This window comes from Cotesia glomerata, linkage group LG1, assembly GCF_020080835.1.
Source record: "Cotesia glomerata isolate CgM1 linkage group LG1, MPM_Cglom_v2.3, whole genome shotgun sequence".
Classification (NCBI taxonomy): Eukaryota; Metazoa; Arthropoda; class Insecta; order Hymenoptera; family Braconidae; genus Cotesia; species Cotesia glomerata.
In genome coordinates this window covers 24,286,825-24,308,506 of record NC_058158.1, presented here as the reverse complement: position 1 = coordinate 24,308,506, position 21,682 = coordinate 24,286,825, and the positions used below count along the sequence as shown (strand labels likewise).

General features: G+C 27.9%; 4 protein-coding genes across 7 annotated transcripts; 2 read left to right on the top strand and 2 right to left on the bottom strand.

Annotated features, from left to right (window-relative positions):
* Nucleotides 1-259: 259 nt before the first annotated feature.
* Nucleotides 260-1,746, bottom strand: LOC123271457 (pre-mRNA-splicing factor ISY1 homolog). The gene is made up of 3 exons (XM_044737799.1): nt 1,613-1,746; nt 739-1,080; nt 260-664 (listed from the first exon to the last, which is right to left on the bottom strand). Exons 1-3 carry the CDS (start codon nt 1,613-1,615, stop codon nt 299-301), a joined length of 711 nt encoding a protein of 236 aa, XP_044593734.1. The 5' UTR covers nt 1,616-1,746; the 3' UTR covers nt 260-298.
* Nucleotides 1,747-1,930: 184 nt separating this feature from the next.
* On the top strand, nt 1,931-2,839 carry LOC123271471 (ubiquinol-cytochrome-c reductase complex assembly factor 2). Its single transcript, XM_044737822.1, has 3 exons — nt 1,931-2,127; nt 2,207-2,292; nt 2,527-2,839. Exons 2-3 carry the CDS (start codon nt 2,222-2,224, stop codon nt 2,837-2,839), a joined length of 384 nt encoding a protein of 127 aa, XP_044593757.1. The 5' UTR covers nt 1,931-2,127; nt 2,207-2,221.
* On the top strand, nt 2,817-3,973 carry LOC123271464 (probable methyltransferase-like protein 15 homolog). The gene has a single exon (XM_044737813.1). It carries the CDS (start codon nt 2,817-2,819, stop codon nt 3,903-3,905), a length of 1,089 nt encoding a protein of 362 aa, XP_044593748.1. The 3' UTR covers nt 3,906-3,973.
* Nucleotides 3,963-9,441, bottom strand: LOC123271392 (C-1-tetrahydrofolate synthase, cytoplasmic). Of its 4 annotated transcripts, none has more exons than XM_044737699.1 (10): nt 9,317-9,441; nt 7,705-7,770; nt 7,110-7,445; nt 6,930-7,022; nt 6,701-6,842; nt 6,482-6,593; nt 5,539-6,408; nt 5,241-5,458; nt 4,266-5,168; nt 3,963-4,193 (listed from the first exon to the last, which is right to left on the bottom strand). In XM_044737699.1, exons 1-10 carry the CDS (start codon nt 9,343-9,345, stop codon nt 4,104-4,106), a joined length of 2,859 nt encoding a protein of 952 aa, XP_044593634.1. In that variant the 5' UTR covers nt 9,346-9,441; the 3' UTR covers nt 3,963-4,103. The 4 variants fall into 4 exon arrangements, with proteins under 4 accessions (XP_044593634.1, XP_044593649.1, XP_044593642.1 ...); XM_044737714.1 differs by lacking the exon at nt 9,317-9,441 and adding an exon at nt 8,859-8,877; XM_044737707.1 differs by lacking the exon at nt 9,317-9,441 and adding an exon at nt 8,017-8,096.
* Between the last annotated feature and the right edge of the window lie 12,241 nt (nt 9,442-21,682).

Below are 21,682 nucleotides of genomic sequence, written 5' to 3'. Positions count from 1 at the left end.
TTCACTGCTTAATCAAAGATTTCTAGAATCAGGATTAAAAAATCCATGGCAGAGGACGACCTATTCCAGAGCTTTTTTTTTTTATAAAAAATGGCAGAAAATTTATTTTAAAGAACAAAAAAGTTGAAAAACACCAACATTTGATCGAAAGTCAGAATAAGTTAAAACTTCAATTGGAAAACTTGAATGTTAGATAAACAACGTTCATCAAAATAAATTTTGCATTGATTATTTTATCGCAATTAATGAATGACGATAATTTAGTATACACTTTTTTTTATTGAATAAAAAATCATACTTATAAAACATATTTTTCTAGCAGTTCTTGTTTTTTCCTGTTTATTATTGCTTCTTTAATTTCTTCTTGACTAGGTATTGAGCGTTGCGCAGTTATTTCTATTTCATTTTCTTCATCATCTTTACTTTCATGATAAACCCAACTACTGATCTTAACATCACGCTTACTGGACTCAGTTTCGCGCTCTAATGGTTCAAGAATTCCATCATCATCGTCTCTGTATCCATAGTAGTCAGCGTCAATGTCCTTCATTAATTCAGCTCGTGTTTTTTTAGGGGGTGCTGGTGGTTCTTGTTCGAATAATTCTCGTACTCCTGGTAACTCTTTGGCTGCTCCAAAATACTTGTACCCACGATTTCCAGGTACCTGAGTGATTTTAATTTTTATTAATTACTGTTTAGAGTACATACGAATTAAAGAAAAAATAAATAAATAATTACTTCACGTCCTTCATGATCTAGCATGCGTGGTCCAACTCTGGAATAATCTGGACCTCCAAGTTCTTTGATTTGCGCTTCCCAATGTTTTTTTTCTCTTAACAATTTGTTTATTTCATCATTAAGATCACGAATTCGAAATTCACCAAGACCAGCATTTTGAATTTGTGCAACTTTTTTGGCAACTTCTCGAATTATTTGTAATCTCCATTTTTCTGCCTTCCTTAAATCCCGACATTCAGATGCTAAGTAAGGCCTTCGCTCTGGTTCCTTTTTAAATCCATCTGTATTTTGTGCTGCTCTCCAACGAGCTAATGTTGTCATAGCCTTTTCAGCATTACGAGCCTAAAAATGAAAAAATATTTAGAAATCATTCATTTATCAATTTATCACAAAGGAAAATTAGCAAGTGCCAATGAGGCAGAGCAAGTTATACTAGCTATAGTTCACTTTTTTTAAAATGAACCTCAGAAATTTTTTCAGAGTGGTGCATGATTATATTTTAAGCACTCATTTATCAAGAATAGTGAAAAAATATCATCTCCAACAATTCATATACTTGAAAAAAAAAAAATAAATAAATATCAATAAAACAATGCACATAAGGATCTTCAAGTTCTTCATTTATGACATCAAATTTCATTACATCACTAAGTAATTAGTGTAATAAGAAAAATTGATAATTAAAATTTAGCTTCAAAATTTATTAATCCCGGTTATGTGAATTAAAAATTTATTTTCCATTTAAAATGACTATATCAATATTTATTTTTTTCATTTTTAATTTTGAAAACAAAAATGAAAAATATTTTTCTGAAAAAATTTTTAATCTTGTTTTTATATCATGAAAATTAATATTTTAGTTAAAATTACTTACCATGATTATTTATCTTGTTAATATTATTTATAACCTATAAATACAAATTGTTACGTTTACTGTCGTTGTTATTGTAATTTGTTTACGATTAATGAATAAAGACAGTCAAGCCGGCATCTTTTCTTGGGATTTATTTGGATACATGCGCGCTCATTGTTCATAACTTGAACTAAAAGTTCTCGTTTTATTTTTTTATACCAACAGTTGAAAAGTTAGAAATTGACAGAAATTTGAAAGCAAAAATTACGGAGTAAATAATAATGAAATCAACTAACTTTTGATGAAAATTTTTACTGATGCTTTTTTATATGGATAGATTAATTGAAATATTATTATGAGCTTCAGCAAATCTCATTACAATAATTTGGTAAAAAGCATTAAAACCATGACCGGTGAATTTTGTGCTTACTTGTAATTGTAAGCGTAGTGTGTCACTTTATTCGTATAGGATTTAAAAGATCCTTTCCAAGACAGCGCCTCATAGTTTCGTTTCCATATACCGACATCACCACATGGTATATTTTTAATATAATATAATTATTACTCCAAAGTAAATTTAACTCCTAACCTGTAGTATTTAATTTAAATATTTAGTTTTGATGAAGTATTATGGCCGGCACTTATAAAAATTATTTGAAACTACTGGAAGCTTGGCCTGTAGATAAGTATAAACCTGGAAGGTAATTTTTTTACAATATTGTGCAATAATATTTTTCAATGATGAAGTTTTATTTATGAATTACGATTTATTTTTGATATTACAAAATCAAAAATAGCAAAGGTTCAAAAATTATTGTAATGATTTCAAAATTTAAAAAATTATTGAAATTCATTTTTTTTTTATTCATATTAAAATCGTGCATCTGCTATTTTTATTGTTACTGTATTGTGCTAATATTTATTTTAATTTTCAGAGATTTGGGGGAGTACATTAGAGATCGAATAAAATTAGAATTTTCTACTAATAAAGTACGAAGTCAAGCTGAAAAAGAAGAGTGTGATCGTAACTACGTAAGTCTTAAAAAAATATCATCAAATCATTACGCAAAGTTATATCCTCGAAAGCTTAATAGTTCAGGAACTGGTTTAAGTTACGAACAGTGTAGTTGCATTCTAAGCCCTGAAATATTAGAGAATTACCAGAGACAAAAACGTAATTTTTTTCAAAGAATATTAGACTATGCTGCAAAACCTGATGATAAAAATGAACCAAATAATACTAAATAAATTACCTTTAAAACTGGGTGTAAAGTATTTTACTCAAATTGCTGCAGAACTATCAGAAAAAGTATATACTCGACCTCACAAACCCGTTATGGTTAATGAAGTGATTAAATATTTAAAGCCTTCAGCTGGTGAGACATTTGTTGATATGACTTTCGGTGCAGGTGGCCATTCAACTCGAATTATTGAATTTGCACCAAATATTAAAATTTATGCGTTAGATAGAGATCCGGTTGCTCATAACTATGCTAAGATTATGGCAGAAAAATATCCTGGACAAGTTATACCATTACTTGGAAGATTTTCAGAGTTACCAGCATTATTGAAAGAACAAAGAGTTTTGCCAAATAGCATTGATGGTTTTATTTTTGATTTTGGCTGCTCTTCTATGCAGTTTGATGTTGCAGAGCGGGGTTTTGCTTTGTCAAAGGATGGACCTCTTGATATGCGAATGGATGGATTTCGATGTCCAGATGAGCCGACTGCCGCTGATGTATTAGAAAGATGTACTGAACAAGATTTAGCTCGCATAATAAAGTATTACGGTGAAGAAAAACAATATAAAAAAATAGCTCGTGCTCTTATTGAAGCAAGATACATGTTTAAAAGCTTGAAAACAACTAAAGAGCTTGCACGTTTAGTGGAGTCTGTTCTTGATAAAGATTTTCGAACTGATAGACTTGGTAGATTTGCTCACTCGGCTACTAAAGTGTTCCAAGCATTACGAATATTTGTTAATAATGAATTAAATGAAATAAATTATGCAATATTAATTGCTGAAAAATATTTAAAAATCAATGGACGTCTTATTACAATATCTTTTCATTCACTTGAAGATACTGTTGTAAAACGTCATTTGTCGGGTAATATAACTGATAATGCTGCTAATACTTCATCAATGAGATTCCAAAATTATGGAAAAACTTTTTCTCACAGTCAAGTTGTGGATATGACTGAATCGCCTTGGAGAATGTTTCATAAACATGTTATACTTCCTAGTGATGAAGAAATTGATGAGAATCCTCGATCTCGGTCGGCTAAATTTCGAGCAATAGCGAAAGTTAAATAACTTAATGTTAATTGTCATCTATTGTAGATATTGTAATAAAATTAATAACATTGTTTGATATTTCAAAATATTTTTTCTTTTTATTATCAACATTATAAACTGTCTTTTATAAAATTATAAATTGTGAAAAAATATAGATTTAATCATCATTATTCTATAGAGGAAGAACAAGTGATAGTTTTTTTGGATGGAGGATATTTAAAATAATCCTTCAATTTCATCTGTTTCATTATTCCAATCCATATCATAAATTGCTGGTCTTGTTGCTAAACCAGGCATCATCATAATCTACAAAAAAAAGTTAAGTATTAAAAATATATTCTTATTTATTAATAAATAATAATTTAAATTATAATTTACCTCTCCCACCATAGGTACAACGAAACCTGCTCCAACGGATACAAATATATCATTAATTTCAAGTGGGAATCCTCGAGGTGCATTTTTAATCGCTGGATCACCAGTTAATGAGTTAGAAGTTTTAGCCATACACAATGGATATTTGCTGTATCCTAATTCATTGTATCGTGCTATTTTGTTTTTAACTTTATCAGCTAAAATGATTTCACCAGCGCCATACATCTTAGTAGCAATTATTTTAATTTTTTCTTCAATGCTGATGTCTAAATTGTAGAGAAGTTTGAAATTACTGGGTTGTTTAACTGCTTGAATAACAGCGTCGGCTAGATCCAATGCTCCTTCTCCACCTTTAGCCCAGTGAGTACAAATTACAGCTTGCAAAGCACCATTTTTGAGAGCTGCTTCTTTAACAAGATTTAATTCTGCTGGAGTATCGGTGGCATGGACATTTATAGCTACAATAACAGGTACGCCAAATTGATTTCCGTTTTCAATATGTTTAATCAGATTTGGTAAGCCCTTTTCAACGAGATCAAGATGCTCTTCTAAATACTCTTTTTGTAAAGGTGCTCCAGGAGTGACAGTTGGACCACCACCGTGCATTTTTAAAGCTCTTACAGTTGTTACCAGAACAACTGCATAAGGTACATGGCCTGAAGTACGACATTTAATGTCAAAGAATTTTTCCATACCGATGTCAGAACCAAAGCCAGCTTCCGTTACAACAATACCATCAGCTCCAACAAGTTTTAGAGCGAGTTTATCCGCAATAATAGATGAACATCCATGGGCAATATTTGCGAATGGTCCTGCGTGTACCAAAATTGGAGTACCTTCCAAACTTTGCATCAAGTTTGGTTCTATTGCGTCTTTTAAAAGAACGGCCATAGCTCCAGTCATACCCTGTTAAATGTTTTAATTGTAATGATTTAAATAGCTAAAAAACTAATGCATAAATTAAAAGTAAAAGCTTACAAAATCTTCGGCAGTTAATGGTTCTCCACTTTTTGAAAATGCAACAACAATATTACCGAGTCTTTTTTTCATGTCTTCTATATCAGTAGCTAGTGCAAGAATAGCCATAATTTCTGATCCAACAGATATGCGGAATGATGTTTCTCTAGTAATACCTTTTTCGGTTGGACTTTTACCAATGGTAATTTGTCGCAAAAATCTATCGTTCAAATCCATGACTAAAATAAAATAAATTTCATAAAGTTTTATTTTAATTATTATATGTAATTTAAATTTAAATAATTATTTATTACAGTACCTCTGGGCCAAATAATTCTTTCGGGGTTGATATCCAATCGAGAAAATTTAGTAATTTCGTCTTCAGTTAATGAATTTGGATCAGTCTTATTGATTCCAAGCTTTTCAAGTCTTCTCAATTGAATTTTAGAGAATGTTCTCACTCCTTTGACAGTAGGTACAAGTCTATTATAGAGCGCTTTGTCTGTTTGAGTAAATTCGTGGAAATATCGTGCATCAATTTGTGCAGCAAGAAGGTTATGAGCTGTTGATACAGCATGAATGTCACCAGTCAGGTGTAAATTAAATTCTTCCATAGGAATAACTTGCGCGTAACCACCACCAGCAGCTCCACCTTTGACACCAAACGTTGGACCCATACTTGGCTGTCTGAGAGTTGCAATTGAATTTTTATTGCGATGAGCTGTCAAAGCTTGAACTAATCCCAGAGTTGTTGTGCTTTTACCTTCGCCAAATGGTGTTGGAGTAATACCAGCGACAACTATTAATTTTCCATCTTTCTGATGTTTCAAACGGTTCAATAGATTTAAACTTACTTTGGCTTTTTTTGAACCATAAGGAATGATTTCATCCGGAGTAATACCAATTTCATTGGCTAAATAAGCAATTGGTTTGGGTTCTTGACTTCTAGAAATTATAATATCACTCGGGACAGGATTTTGAATTTTTAATGGCAAGGAACGAATATTCCACGTAGTATTGATGAGTTTTTCAGCTGATCGTTTTGCTGATATCACTGTATTTTTCATTAACATTGCTACAGTCATTGGACCAACACCACCTGGAACTGGAGTAATGTATGAAGCAACTTTAGCTGCTTCTGCATATTCAACATCACCAACCAGCCGTTGTCCCGACTTTTTAGTAGCGTCTAGAAAAATAATTATAAATTATAATAATTATGTTGATAATATTGTTTAATTTATTAAAAAAAAAAAAATTACCTGGGATAGAATTAATTCCACAATCAATAACAACTGCTCCAGGTTTTATCCAAGAACCTTTCACCATTTCAGGTTGGCCAATACCTACGACAAGAATATCAGCTTGGGATACCTAAACATTAAAAATAATTATTGTTTACAATTTAGTTAATTTTATAAATATGTGTAATAATAATAATAATAATAATAATAATAATAATAATTTTTATTTAAACTTACAACTGATGGTAAATTTTTAGTTTTAGAGTGACAGACGGTTACAGTAGCATTATGCCATTTCAACAACTCTGCTACAGGCGTACCTACAATTTTACTTCTACCCAAAACGACAGCATTTGTTCCAGCAATAATAACTCCACTCCTTAATATTAAAAATATTATTATTTTTAGTATAATATTTAATGAATTATCAAAAAAAAAAATAAATAAATAAATATAATGTATTTACTTTTTTATAAGCTCAATGCAACCATTCGGAGTACAAGGTATAAATCCAGACATATTTCCAATAGCTACTCTGCCTTCATTTATGGTGTTAAGTCTGCCAAACATTATTGTCGTTGTTAAAAATAGTTAAGTTTTAAACTAAAAATATTATTAAAATTTTATTGAAAGTAAATTTTCTTACCCATCAACATCTTTTTCAGGTACTACAGCGTCAGTGATCAAATCAGAATTTATTTTATTGACACTATCAAGTGGCATTTGTACAATAATACCATGAGTTTGGGGATCATTGTTTAATTTACGAAGTTTACTTATAAGTTCCATTTCAGTAGTGGTGTTGGGAAGCTGGACATGAGTAGCGTTGATTCCAATTTCAGAAGCAGCTTTTATTTTCATACGAATGTAGACATTTGAATCTTCTCGGCCACCAACTTGAACAATTGTTAATCCCGGTGAAAAATCTGGCAGTTTTGACTTTATGTTCATTACATCTTTCGCTAATGACTCGCGAATTTCTCTGAAAATTATTTATTTTATAAATTTTATTTACAAAATAATAATAAAAAATAATTAGATTGCTAAAAGTTTGATTAATTTGGTCAAGAATTCACATTCAAGGTGAGAATATGATGCAATTATTTATAATTAAGGATTGTTAGTTTAATTGTAATATAATTAATTATTAATTGTAATGATGAATGATAAAATATTATTTTTTGTGTTTAGTATATTATTTTAAGTCACTAAAATCTTATTGAAAAAAAATAAGAACTTACTTGGCGAGATTAGTGCCAGAGAGTACAATACCACGTGCGTTGACTGCCATTCCTCTGTTGAAAAATCTACAAGTATGATTGATTAATTGCAATGTATTTTAATAAACTTTGCCAATAATTTACTCGTCACAAATAATGTAATTACGTAGTATCAAAGAGCATAAATGTATTATATTTAATATAGTTGTCACGTGAGTTACAGCGGTCGAATAATGGAATTGAGTTAGTGACAAGACCGGTTTACTATGTATGTATATTTAATCTACATGGAGGTTATATAGAATACTATGTCACATATGAGATCTCACATACGTATATCTAGGTGATGAAAGTATGCGTGAATTCTGGAGCGGGTCGTATTAAATCTATTAGAGGTATATTATGTTCAATAAGGTAAAAGCCCCAATAGATGATCATGTACCAGTATATGATCACTCCATGCATTTGTATACCTATATTTGTGAATATAGATATACAAATACATGAAGTGATCATATACTGGTACGTGATCATCTATTGGGGCTTTTACCTTACTTATACTCTAATACATTGGTTTACATCAAGTCAGATCTAGATTAAGATAGTGAAAATATCTGTTTTATTTTCTATCCGTTTATTTTTCTTCTTTATAAAAAAATTAAAATGATAAACATATTCAAGAGTTATATTTACACACTTCTAATAAAAATTTTCCATTCACTGAAAAAATAATGGTCTTGGAATTTTTCGGTTTAACAAATTCTAGTCAAAAGTTAAAAATATTTAATTAACTGAAAAATGTATATTATTTTAATTTTAATTGTAAGCTGTATTTTTTTTTTGTGAAAAATTGTATACGTTTAAAATCAAATCGTTGCAATTAAAAGACATCTGATAATTTTTAAGATTTTCCTTAAAAAATGAAGAAGAAGTTTAATAGAGAATTCCACTTGTAAAAATGTTAAAACATTATTAATACGTTTTATTTTAAATATTTTCTTAGTAGTAATTTTTTTGCTAAGAAAAAAATAAAAAATTTTATAACAAAGTGTTAATGTTATGGTTTTATCATAAAATCCGGTTTTTACTTTTTTAGAAATTTAAAGTATATAATTACTGATCATTCTATTGTAATTATCTAATTATTCTTTGTTTTCAGACAAAAATACAATTACCTTCTGAAAGTAATTTTTTTACTTAACACAAGTAAATTATTTTTGACATATTAAAAAAAAAATGATTTTATTTAAAGTTTTTTACTTAAACCGCTATAAAATTAAAATAATAAATATTATTAAACTAAATCCTTTAGATGCAATTGACATTTTGCCTCAATTTAAAATTCAATTTAATTATTGACTTATTTTATAGTTATTATCAACGTTAACTCAATATTTAATGATTGCTTTAATAGACCATAACTGATATTTAAGTTTCTAAGCTACTAAAACGGAAACTATTATTCAGGGTATTAATATTTATTTCAAAGATTTAATGTAATTTACAAAATTATAAAGTATATATTACTACTTATTAATATTTTTAAATAGTTAAATTTATAAATGACCGATCAGGTCACAATAATTATTTATTGATTTATTTATTTAATTGACGAATTAAAATAAATTCTTACTTGCAAACTTTCAGTATTCGTGAAGTCATATAATAATTTTATTAAATAATAAGTTAGTGGTTACTGAGATGTGATGTATGTATTTCGAATTGTTGACTGAGATTGAAAAAAAAATATTTTCATAAAAAACATAACTCATTTATGTTTATTATTTCTCAAAAGGTTGTGTAACCTATAATCACAGTATGATAAACTTTGAACTAATTGATGGCTAAAATTAATCTTACACTATTTCATTTTTTTTTCTTGTCCATTGATAACAATTATGTTTATTTTTCAATGTGAGTTAATTTCAACATTATTAATAAACTCCCGAGACGATTTAGTAGAATAGATATTTTTAACCGTTTTATTTATATATGAAATCGATATTTTAATGAATTAATAGCGAGCCTATAATAATTAAAAAATAGATAAAGTCATGCATTAAAATTTTCAGTTATAATAAATATTTGTCGATATGGTAATATTGTACTGAATTCATACTATTATAATAGAAATAAGAATTAATTCAAAAAAAGGTTAATGAAAAGTTTTTTGCTGTATACTGTTAATAAAAATGAAAAGTTTTAGTTTTTATTGTTTTTTTATTAATTTCATTTTTATAAAATTAGTTCTTTTATAGAAATTTTAGAAATAAAAATGTTTTTTGTTCTTTTTTCAAATAAATTTTGGTGGCATATGAATTAAAAAATATTTTTTACATCATTTGGAAATTTGAACAAATAGTAATTGGAAAAATAATGAAATTTTTAAAAACACGTTCTCACTTAAGATTGATTGAACACTATATGAAATCAATTATTAAGTCAAATCGTGATTTTGGATTCAAAGTGGAAATCCTCATTATGAAAACATTCTACCCAAATAAAGCGTTTTATTAACTAGCTCAATCATTCGTATTAAAAGTAATAATTATTTCGTACCTCCGTAATATATTATACGTAATATCGAATAAATGAAAGTCTGTATTGATTAGAGTAACTTTAATTAATTAATGATATTAACATATTTAAAATCTATATATTTCGAAGCAAAGTTTAACTATCCTTTGGCTCGTCTTGAAATTAGTATATATTCTCTAGTATATAGTGTATAAAAGCTTGTAGACTTCTTGTTACTTGACTAGTTAATTAATTCTAGTGATTTAAGATGACAACGCTCCTATGAATTTACAGATTGAAATAGTAAATACTCGAGAGAGATAAAGCAAGAGATTGGAGTTTCCTTTCACTAAATTGGTGGCTCTTATGAAATTGCAGAGAGAGAAAGAGAAACTTGGTCAATCAGACCTTAAGACGTGTTCTTAAAGGGATCATTAAAATCCAATATAGCCGATTAAGTAAATTTTTTTTGTACATGTATTTATAATCAAGTTCATTTTATTATTTTGTAACATTAAAAATTTTTATTATACAAACACAGAAAAAAAAAGTTAATTTAAATCAAGAAAATAATTTTGAAGAATTTTGTGGTCTTGATTTGAGTAGAACAATTTTGAAACTAACAAATTTTTCTTGGTTAAACTAAATTTTACTCGATTTAAGGATTTTCTTTATGCTTTAAGACAATAAAAATCTTCAAAATTCTTTTCTTGATCCAAGAATTCTTCTCTTGATTCAAGTTCATTTTTTTTTTAGTGTAGAAAATAGTTTTCAATTTTTTCAAGTAAAGTTTATTTCTTGAGTATTGTGTATAAAAATGATCTAGAACTCAACGTCCAGAAAAGAGGAAAATGAAAAAACATCATTTTTTTTTTTTTTTTTTTTTTTTTTTTTTTTTTTTTTTTTTTCAATAAAATAAGACTATTAATATTAATTGTAATACTTTTATACTACTTTATATAGGAGGATCTCTATTCATGTAATTTCTAGAAACTAAGATAGTTTAGGTAGCCTTAGTATTTCGAGTTGCCAAGATAGTTAAAGCTTAAAGGGTTACGCGAAGTAACAAAATCTTTGGGGGATAACTGGGGTCGCGGATGATCGAGGGCGGAGAAAACGGAGATTCGACATCGACCAACAGGGTATTAGGAGAACACCCTATCCGAATTTCCGTGAGCTAACTACTTCGAATGTCTACGGAATTCCGTCTTGGTATGGTCTTAAGCACTAAACTTTTCGGCGGTCAATTGAATGAAAAATATGTTTCTTTCATAATAATTCAAGTAGTTGGTGTTTTGTGAATAACTTTTTTTTTAATTACATCTACATAAAAAATTATTCATTTTTAATGAAAGCAAAGTCGTTTTTAATGCACTTTTTTAATAGATGGAAAAACTATCTTCAAGAAAAATGAACTAAAATAATTTATTTTCTTAGTACACGAATTTATTTTCTTAGTTTAAAAACTGCGGAATCCATTCTGATCGATAATTATTGTGACTTAACCGAAATTAAAAAATATATTATTTTTGATCGGTAAGATCTAATTCTTCAATAAAGAACAATTTTTTTTAACTAAAAATAATCTCATTTTCTTTTAAAAAAAATTTTAGAATGTGATTTTAGCTTGAAAAAATTTCGAAAACTATTTGAATTTTTTTTTTTCGATTCAAATAGTTTTTTTTGGTTGTTTAAAAAAAAATAATCTAAACAATACTTACTTTTAAAAGATTCAATTGATTAAATAATCTTTTTAAGGTTTCTAAAAACAAATGAAATTTTTACGATAATTACTTAGAAATTACTGAGTTTATTAATTTAGCAACTCAATCAGTCTCAAATTGCGATAAACTCTTGAGAATACTGTTTATCTCATTCAGAAGTTTAATTATCATTCATTAAAAATTAAAAGTAAAACGGTTTTTTTTAAACTCAAGTTTGTTTCATTAAATTTTTCTTATTGTTATGAAAGTTTTTGAAATTGGTTGATTATTTTTAGCGTTATAGTAAACAAATGTTTAACTAAAAAATTTTTTAATTCTGATGAATCTAACTAACATTGAACTGCAAAATTATTATTATTTATTATGTACGATTAATTAAAAGTTTATCATATAGAGTAGGTATAATGTGAGCGTAATACTCAAAAGATCTAGTAATTATTCTTAATCTGATTGTGTTAACTAAACTTCTGTGAAATGAAATGACCGTATTAATAACATTATCCAACGTTTTCGATCATCTTCCAAGAAATTAATGGGCATCTGGCACTCCCTCGTATCTAGACGATATCACGAAGGGCTTACCCTGGACATGGACAAAGATTTGCGCGAGAAATTGAAGTGGATGAGAACATACAAAATGTCGAGATTGGACGCCGGCAATAAATAGATGATTGAAGCCGCCCGTTGTGACGACGGAAGGGATATGAAATTAATACGAGGCTATCGAAATTTAGGGGGTGGTGTTTCTCACTAGCATACGCTATAGAGTCTCGACCTCTTTGCTTACTAAAGATATTTCTGGAATCCTTAGGCCGACCAACCGGAAAGACCCCTTCCACCCGAATATTAGGGAAATTGGATGGGGTCTTCGTGTTTGCTGGATAATATCCAATAAGTAACTTATCGGTAATAATCATAATACCGATATTTTACACTTTGGATTACAGAAATCACCTAATAATTATCATATTTTATATTTAATTACACTTGATAAATATAATTCTATTGTAACTATGTATTAATTACAAATAAATTTTATTTTTTCATCAATAAAAAAAATTTTTTTGAAATTAAAAAAAAATAATAACTTTTATGAATTTATATCTTTTATAGATTTACTTTAAGATGAAAAAATATGATTGGTCCAAAAGTCCTTGTTAAGAGGGTAAGAAGATTGTATAAGGGGACTGTATGTTTGGTAGTAAACTCAAACTGCCTCTAGGGTAGAAACAAGAAAGATAACTTTATTCGAGTGAGTAAGATGAAGTCAGGGGTTGATTGGGTGACCAACTTATCTACCCCATGCAATCTCGATGTCTGATTTTCATGACATTTTTTATATTTGTATTTTCAATGTGCGACTGTTGGTTTATAGGTAATAAAATTATATTGAATAATATTATTATTTATTTAAATTATAAATCAATAATATAAATTAAAAAAATACTTTTTATATTTTTGAAAATAATACTATCTAATGACGGACAGTAAAAATGATGAATGTAAAATAATTATTAATCACAATAATCACATACGGAAATTTCCACGTATATTTTATAAGCAATTTCGAATAATTATTTTGTTGACCAGATATATAAAATTGTCTAGAATTTGTTAGCGTTGCTTGTCCGACTCAAATTATTATGTCAAGTTTTTCTTTATTTCTCTACCGTTAGACGCAATCAGTGGTATTAAATCGTGGAAAAAGGTTGGAGGCACTCAAAGGGGTAAATTAAGATTAATAAACTCTTATTATACTTGAAATCAACTGTCTCTGTGATGACTTATTCTATAAACAAATTTTTATATTACTAAAATTCAAATAAAGATAATTTGCTAAAATTATATAATTATAGTTAATGCTAAAAAAATGATTAGTTTGAATGTGACTTTAAGTGTGCTTGAGTTGAACATGATTCACAGCTAAAAATGATGATCATAGTATCCTTAAATGCAAAAGGGTGGTCGTGAAAAGGAAAGTTTAGGGTGGTACAAGCCATTTAGGAGCCTTATTGGTCCACGAAGTCTTACGTACAGCGATATTGAGTTATGCCCATAACGAACGTCTCGTCCTTAGAGCATTCGGGAATCCTCTCGGACTTTGCGGTGGCTTTGACGTTCTAAAACCTTTCTAGAAACTTGGGTGAAGAGGGTAGATACCCTTCAAAGACCGTAATTAATATTTTTCTTGAAGTGAGATTTTTTAATTATTTTAATTTTTTTATTGGTATTTTAAATTACATTATATGTTTGTCACCATAATATAATTTCAAAAACTCATTTATGTTTAATTTTTTAATATTATTTCAGTTAGTCTACTACACAAGTACACATTTATTTTATAAATTTTTTTTGACTTATATTAAATATTGATTTCGTAATTACTACTATTATTATAATTTCAATACTTAAGTCATTGGAATAATTATTTTGCCGAAAAAGAAAAAATACTTGATAATTCTTAGATGATATCGTCTAATAGTTTCGGAAGTGACTCAGTGTTTGAGAAAGGGTTTAAAGGTCGAATGAAGTCCTCTCAATCACGATGAGCCCCTCTCCCGGCAATAAGTCGATCGTTGGACGGGAGTAAGTTGATGGTACATAGAGACTGCATGTACATAGAATCCTTCTTCCTCATTCTATTCCTTACTCTTTCCTTCCGCAGGAGGCCCAGAATAACCTTAGTTACTCTGTTATACTGTTAGGTTACTGAAACTATAGTATACCTAAAGTATGAAACTCTCTGTTCCTATGAGAGTCCTAGGTAATCACTGAACTTCGTTGTTCCCCGAGGAACACATCCCTCCAACCTCGTGCACTCTCTTATCCTCATCCTTTTCTTTCTCTTTAAAACTTTCTTCTTCTTCTTCCTTTATACATGATGTAACTTTACTCCTATGGGGGGTTATAGAATTACTGCACATGCTCTGCATTACTGTACAGTCATCAATTTTATTGATATATGTATATTAATAAGATTTTTTACAACACAAATTTTTTTCATAGGAAGAATTTAAAAAAATATTCGAATATTTGGCAATAAGCTACAAAAAAAATATTTCGTGTTCATCTCAGATTTTAAAAATCGTAAAAAATTGAATTTGTTAGTTTTTTGTCATTTTTATTGATACTTAAAATTTTCTATATTAAAAATTAAAAATATAATTTCTAACAAAAACAAGATTAAAAGTAAATAATAAATTCATTTATTAATTATAAATTCATGAATTATTTATTAATTTATTATTTTATAAAAGTTATTCATTTTTAACTATTCTGGCAATTTTTTTTGAACGATTCCTGAAAGTATTTAATCATGCACTGAAAAAAAAATTAACTTGATTCCAGAGAATAATTCTTGAACTAAGAATATAATTTTGAAGAGGGTAATTATCTTGAATCAAGACGAAAAATTCTTGAATCAAGTAAAATTTCCTTAAATCAAGAATTTTTCTATTCAAATCAAGAATATCAAGTTCTTCAAAATTATATACTTGATTCAAGAACATTTCTTTTTTCTGTTTTGTTTTTTCTGTTTGTCGGAATCTTTTTTTGTGATCTAGAAATCATCTCGGATAGATTTTACGAAATTCCTCCCCCATAGAGGAGTTCGAGGGTGTTAATTGTAAAAAAGTTCATATTCTTTAAATATGCTTCCTACAGACATAAAATTATAGACACATAATGATAGGAACATTTTTTTTATCACGTAGACATAAATTAATAATCGATTTTACGAAATTCTGTTTTTACAGAAGATTGCGGAGGCGTACATAAATAAAATTTTGTCGTACGATATCCTTAGAACAAATTAACGGATTAATAGGGTAAGGGACATGGCGTTCGAAAGTATGCATTATCGGACGTTTGAAGCTCAAGAACAACGGGAAGTTCCAGGGAAGTTCAACCGATTTAAATATTTTTATTTTTTAATAATTAGATATCTGCTAAAAATTAATTTCGTGATAATTGACTTCACATACAAGTTGTATCAAAGTGGTGAGTAGAATAAAAAAAATATTGTTGTTTATAAACTAGGACTTCTTTTGAGACATGAAATTCAGGACAGGTCTATTAAGCTTCAATAACATTTACTTAGAATTTCCTTACAACAATCATCTCTTTGGTAGCGGGGAAAAAGTCATCGTAAGGTTTTCAAAATTTAACAATACATGTGGTTATTCAGTCAACGGACTAAGAATTTTGCAAGCATGTTTTTTTCGCTGATCACATAACCGATGCAATGCTCTTATTGCGGGATCACGGGAATATAACATATTAAAATGAATGCATTTTTTAAACACATGATGTGAGAAAAAGAAATTTGGCTATTTATTTTCATAGAATTCGTAAAAAACATCTATAATTAATTTTATATGTAAAATTGATGTCACTGAGAAAATTTTAATTAATAAAAAAACTTGTCGTACTTGAAGCAAGGCAGATTTCAACTTCACTTATGAAACCTGCAATTACTTTAACTGGAACTTTAAATGCTTATTTCAAATTTGTTTCTTCGTGTCAATGATTATTCATTTTTGTAAAAAAGCCACGGGAATATTATAGTGATTGCACATTGAAAGTTACAAAGAACATTAGCTACAATAATCACATGGATAAAAGATGAATGCAAGTTTGATGGAATTCGGAATCTGTGCAAGTCAAAACAATATTCCAATTTAATTTCAAGTCTAAATCTAAAAATGTAATTCTATGAAGTGCCCAGCGGAGCGGGCGGATAACAGTAAGTTTTCATAAGAGACAGAAAAAAATAATTGATGTTTTTGTGCCACACTCATATATACACGCATACTTCAAAACATCAGAGTAGTCGATTTAGTATAGGACAAAAAGAAATTATTTTTTTGAAAAATGAAAAAAAATGAAGGATTGTTACTCATTTATAAAAACTTTTTTCGAAAAATTAGTAATTAGAAAAAAATTATTTTCTGCCGAACACGAAGTCAGTTATGATAAGTGATGGAGACAGCATAAATATAGAGATGTGGGCGCATTACTTTCAAAGGGTTGTTAAGATTGAGGGATAGTTTATGGATCGCGATAAGGTGCGTATACTCTTAGAAGTGCGTCATGAATGCTCGAGGTAAAACAAAGAGATTGAGAGAGTTGTTTGATTAGAATTCCTAGCTCTTATCTCAAAGATTGGTAGTTATACGCGGGTTGAAGAAAGACCGATGGACAATAACGCTTGGGAGCTATGGTAGAAATCCACCTATGCTAACAATGGTGGCTTATTATCACAGACAAAAGCATGCAAGAGTAAGGATCTGTTGAAGGGACCACTGCCTTTGGCCTCGATTGTTGCTTTTGCGAAAGTACGCAGTCAACCAAGATTACTAATGGATTCCTTCAACTACAGCTGTCGTCTTAAGATTGACCGACTTTTCGCATTCGAATTAATTTGTACCGTCGCCGCCAGATACTTGACAAATTTATAATCTGGTAATAGAAGTTCGAGGCTATTACGAGAATAACAAAACTATTATTAGCCCGTCGAGGCAATTTAGAGAATTATTTGTGTGAAAAGTCCATTTGTTTTATAGCAAAGAAATATTTGTGTGATTTATTGAATTATTATTCACAAAGGGTTATTAATAAATTCATTACATACTGATCAAAATGAGGTACAATAAAATAGCAGAGAATCTAAAGTACAATCACCCATGATCTGGTATAGGAAATAATAATATAGTATCATTAGTAATGCATGTAATTATTATTATATATACTATAATAATATTTATTATTTATTATTGAAAAGCTAGTAACCTTTAACAATACAATCCCATTAATAGAAGTTTTATAATATAACAATATAATAGAGAGCGTTTATTAGAAAAAATAATTTTAATGTTAAAAAATGTTAATTGTATTAATTTTGATTAAATAATTTTAGTATTTTGCTTTGATTTTAATTTTTTTATGATTAGCGCATTGATGATCTCTTAAAGAATTAATTTTTTGGCAGCTTGGTCAATTGTAATTAAATTGAGAATGACAACCAAATAAATTAAACAAACAATGTTTTTTACTCATTGGAAAAACAGATCATTTTGAAAAAATATGAGAAACGGTACCAGGTTAGATATCGAATCAGGGTCTCCTGATAATATAATTTAAAAAAATAAATAGATAAAAACGCTATTTTCTTAATTTAACCAAATTAGTTAAAATTTCTTAGTGTTAATCATCATTTTATATAGTTTTCATGTGTCGATATCATAATCTGAAAAGACATATTTAAAAAAAATATAAAATTCTGCATGTATGTACTGAAAAAAATCGACAATGAATAAAAAATAAATACAGAATTTTTCCAGTGAAACGATTTTGGTGTGGATGTGGATTTTATTGTAATCAGTTATTCCGATCACGGATGAGATTTAATTGTACGACGCATGACGAGAAGCGTCAGAACGTGCTTTAATTACTATCAAAAATATTTTTTTATCGAATTGAATTTTTAGTCGATGGTTGGTATTTTTTAATCAAATTTTTAGTCAATTGCCACTTCGTGAATTTTTTAAAGTTTTTTGTGATATAGGATTATTTTTGTCTTGTATTTATTGGTTATTGTTATTCTTTGAGACTTTTAAATTAAATTGATAACTCATATTGAGAGGTATTTTAATGTATTGAATAGAATTGGATCATTAATCGAAATCTTCCGTACATCTGAATGTCAAGACATTAATATTTACCATTTATGTGTGAATTAATTATTTACGATGCGCTAATCTTATTCCGCACATTATTTTCATTAATTACTATAAATCTATTTTCTTGTACGTAATTTATGTTTCAAAAAATTTCTTATTTTCGAAGCGGGAAATTAAATAATAAGTAAAAAAATATTCAAATTCACATTAACTCTGAGATAAATTCGAGTTTACTCCAAAAATTTTAAATGCTAGCTGATGAATAAGCTGAAAAATTTTTTATAACAATTGTTATAAGGCCAATTGATGGTTATATAAGCCATTAATATAACCATACGCCATTAATGGTTAAAAGAAATTCTTTTCAAGAAGAAAATATTAATTTTTCACTTTTGAATTATTTATTTTATACGATCTCATAAATTTGTACTTTCAAAAAAATTTATTAGGTTTATTTATAAGTCACATTTTCTTTGAAACTTTTATTAATTTTCAAAAAATAATTTAATTTAGTAAATAATATTCAGTAAAAATTGAGATAAAAATAATAAATATTTTAGTTTATGTTAGGGCTATTGACAATTAGTAAGTAAGTGTCAAGTTTTAAGTTAAAATATGGCGTAGACTTCCATTTTAAAGTGTTACTCATAAGAAATGAAAGCTCAATTATTGATCCATTTTTAATAGTCGAATGACCAGAGTCACCTACACTGTAAGACACTAAGCTTTTGATAAAGTTCAAGCTGACGATAAGGAATGATTTCGTCTGTATCGGTGAGAGTAGAAATCTTTTTTTCACTTGAAATTTTTTAAACTACTTCTTACTAAAATCACTTTTAATAAAATTAAATAGCTTATAAATAAACTACAGAGCGAAAAATATTCGGGTTCAAATATTACACTATTTCAGCATTATTGAAATAACTGTCAAGTTTCAACACTACGTGTTTACGAATCACAAGTCAATGTTAGCTTGTATCACTTAATGAATAATTGTTATTTTAATGTATGTATTTTTTTTTATAATCTTAATTCAAAAAATAAGTGAAGAATTGTCTCACACTGTATAAAATCTCGCCGAAGACTGAATTAAGTTTTCTCTCCGCAAGTAGGAATAAAAATTTCCCTTTCAAACCAGTCTCTTTCCTGTTCTAGAATCAAGGGTTACTTTTATGCGATGGTAATAGCCAGTGTAAACTCTGGACTAACTGGTCAGTTTGACTCAAAGTGTATCGAGGGTTGCTTTCCAGCATCCTGATGAAGCGACAGTGAACAATAATGGACCATCAGTAGACAATGATGACCGGTCTTGAAGCTGTTTATGAAACTGGACATTACTTATATTAACAGTAAGATGACCAAACCGGTCTAGCAGATGTCGAAATCGCTGGACCGTTGGTTCAGCTGTTTCTTCTGCTGTTATTTATTCTAAAGTAAAAGATACTATAGAAATTTTTATAATATGCAAAAAAAAATATTTTTTTTATTAAAATAGTGTTATTTATTTTTTTATGATGTAATGTATGGACAGGATACGCAGTAAAAAGAAAAATTGTAGACTGTAGTAACAGACTTTTCATGTAGTTGTGTTTAAGGTGGACTTTATTGAAATTTAAAAGTTACATTTTTCAGTTTAATATATTTATTAATAATAATACAATTTCTTTAATTTAATTGTTAACTTTAATTGTGCACTGGATTAATATCAATTGAAATTAGATGGTACACAAAAAAAAAATACTGTAAATATTGTAATAGTATGCAATAGAATGCTATTGCAACATTGTAATTCATGTAAACAGAAAAATTAACTTGATTCAAGCAAAGAAATTCTTGAACCAGAGAATATTTTTTAACAAGTCAATTTTATTTGGTTTAAAAACTTGTTAGTTTGTTTAAAGATTTTTTCTTTTGAATCAAGTTAATTTTTTTATCAGAGTAGCACTAGACATTTTTATCGTGATTTTTATTTATTTATTTTATTAATCTCATTACAAAAAAATTCTATAGAGGTGCGTATAGCACCTGTGCATAGAACGAGTACATATTAACAAAAATATATTCTATTATCAACAATCTCTTAATATATAAGATAGTAATATAGTAATACTTAATACAATGCAAGCTAAAAGAAAATCAACCCAGCAAGCTAGTTATTTATATGTTTTATAAGTAATATTGTTGCAACACTTAAATTTATATCACGATTTTTAACTAATTATCTATTTTTATCCATTCTCTCAGTTTTTTGTTTATTACTTTCTTCTTATCATTCATATTGATAGTATTATATTTTAGAAATGATCATTTATGTCACAATTTTTGTAATATTAACCTCATAATTTGGACAAAAGTTTCTTGTATTAAGTCCTTTTAAAAAAAATTAAAATACTACATCGTAAATAAAAGTTCCAATTTTAAAAATAAATTTATCACTATATTTATTTAATATAGTTGTATTAATCATTGCAGCGTTATTTTTAAAATAATACACAAGAACCATTATTGATGTATTCGATAATAATTTTATCATAATTAAATTTATTTCGATAACTTTAAAAAGTATTTTGATTTATTTAAAAATTAAAAAAAAATTTTTTTTAATTGATTAAATTCTTTCTAATATTATAACAATTTGTTCCAATCAATGTTTCAAATCTTATTACTTTTTAGATATTTGATAAAATTATTAGTTTCAGTTAATGGCAAATAATTAACGTATCGTATAAATAATAACTAGTAAGTATCAATTAGTAATCATCATTATTATATATTCAGCTCCATTTACTGTCAATGGAGGGGTATCATAATTTTTGTCTCTATAATTGTGTTACAATTTTCATTTGAATTATTCATATATGAATATCGTGCCATACAAAATAATTATAATCTTACTAATTTTACGTTTTGTATATTTCCTAGCATCAATAATAATTTTCAGTAAATTATAATAATAAGTGTACTTGAATAAATAACTCAGTGAAAAATTGTTTTTTTTAAAGACGTGAATTTTTAAAAAGTTAATTACAGCATGCACTACTAAAGGTTTCGCATGAAACTTTGAAATAGACTCACCGA

Coding starts and splice junctions, on each gene's coding strand:
- LOC123271392 (XM_044737699.1), bottom strand. CDS start 9,345: ATGACTTCACGAATACTGAAAGTTTGCAA. Junction 5,459..5,538: donor AAGAATTATTTGGCCCAGAG/GTACTGTAATAA, acceptor ATTTTATTTTAG/TCATGGATTTGAACGATAGA. Junction 5,169..5,240: donor CATTAACTGCCGAAGATTTT/GTAAGCTTTTAC, acceptor AACATTTAACAG/GGTATGACTGGAGCTATGGC.
- LOC123271464 (XM_044737813.1), top strand. CDS start 2,817: ATGAACCAAATAATACTAAATAAATTACCTTTAAAACTGGGTGTAAAG.
- LOC123271457 (XM_044737799.1), bottom strand. Junction 665..738: donor TAGATCATGAAGGACGTGAA/GTAATTATTTAT, acceptor AAAATCACTCAG/GTACCTGGAAATCGTGGGTA.
- LOC123271471 (XM_044737822.1), top strand. CDS start 2,222: ATGGCCGGCACTTATAAAAATTATTTGAAACTACTGGAAGCTTGGCCT. Junction 2,293..2,526: donor GATAAGTATAAACCTGGAAG/GTAATTTTTTTA, acceptor TTTAATTTTCAG/AGATTTGGGGGAGTACATTA.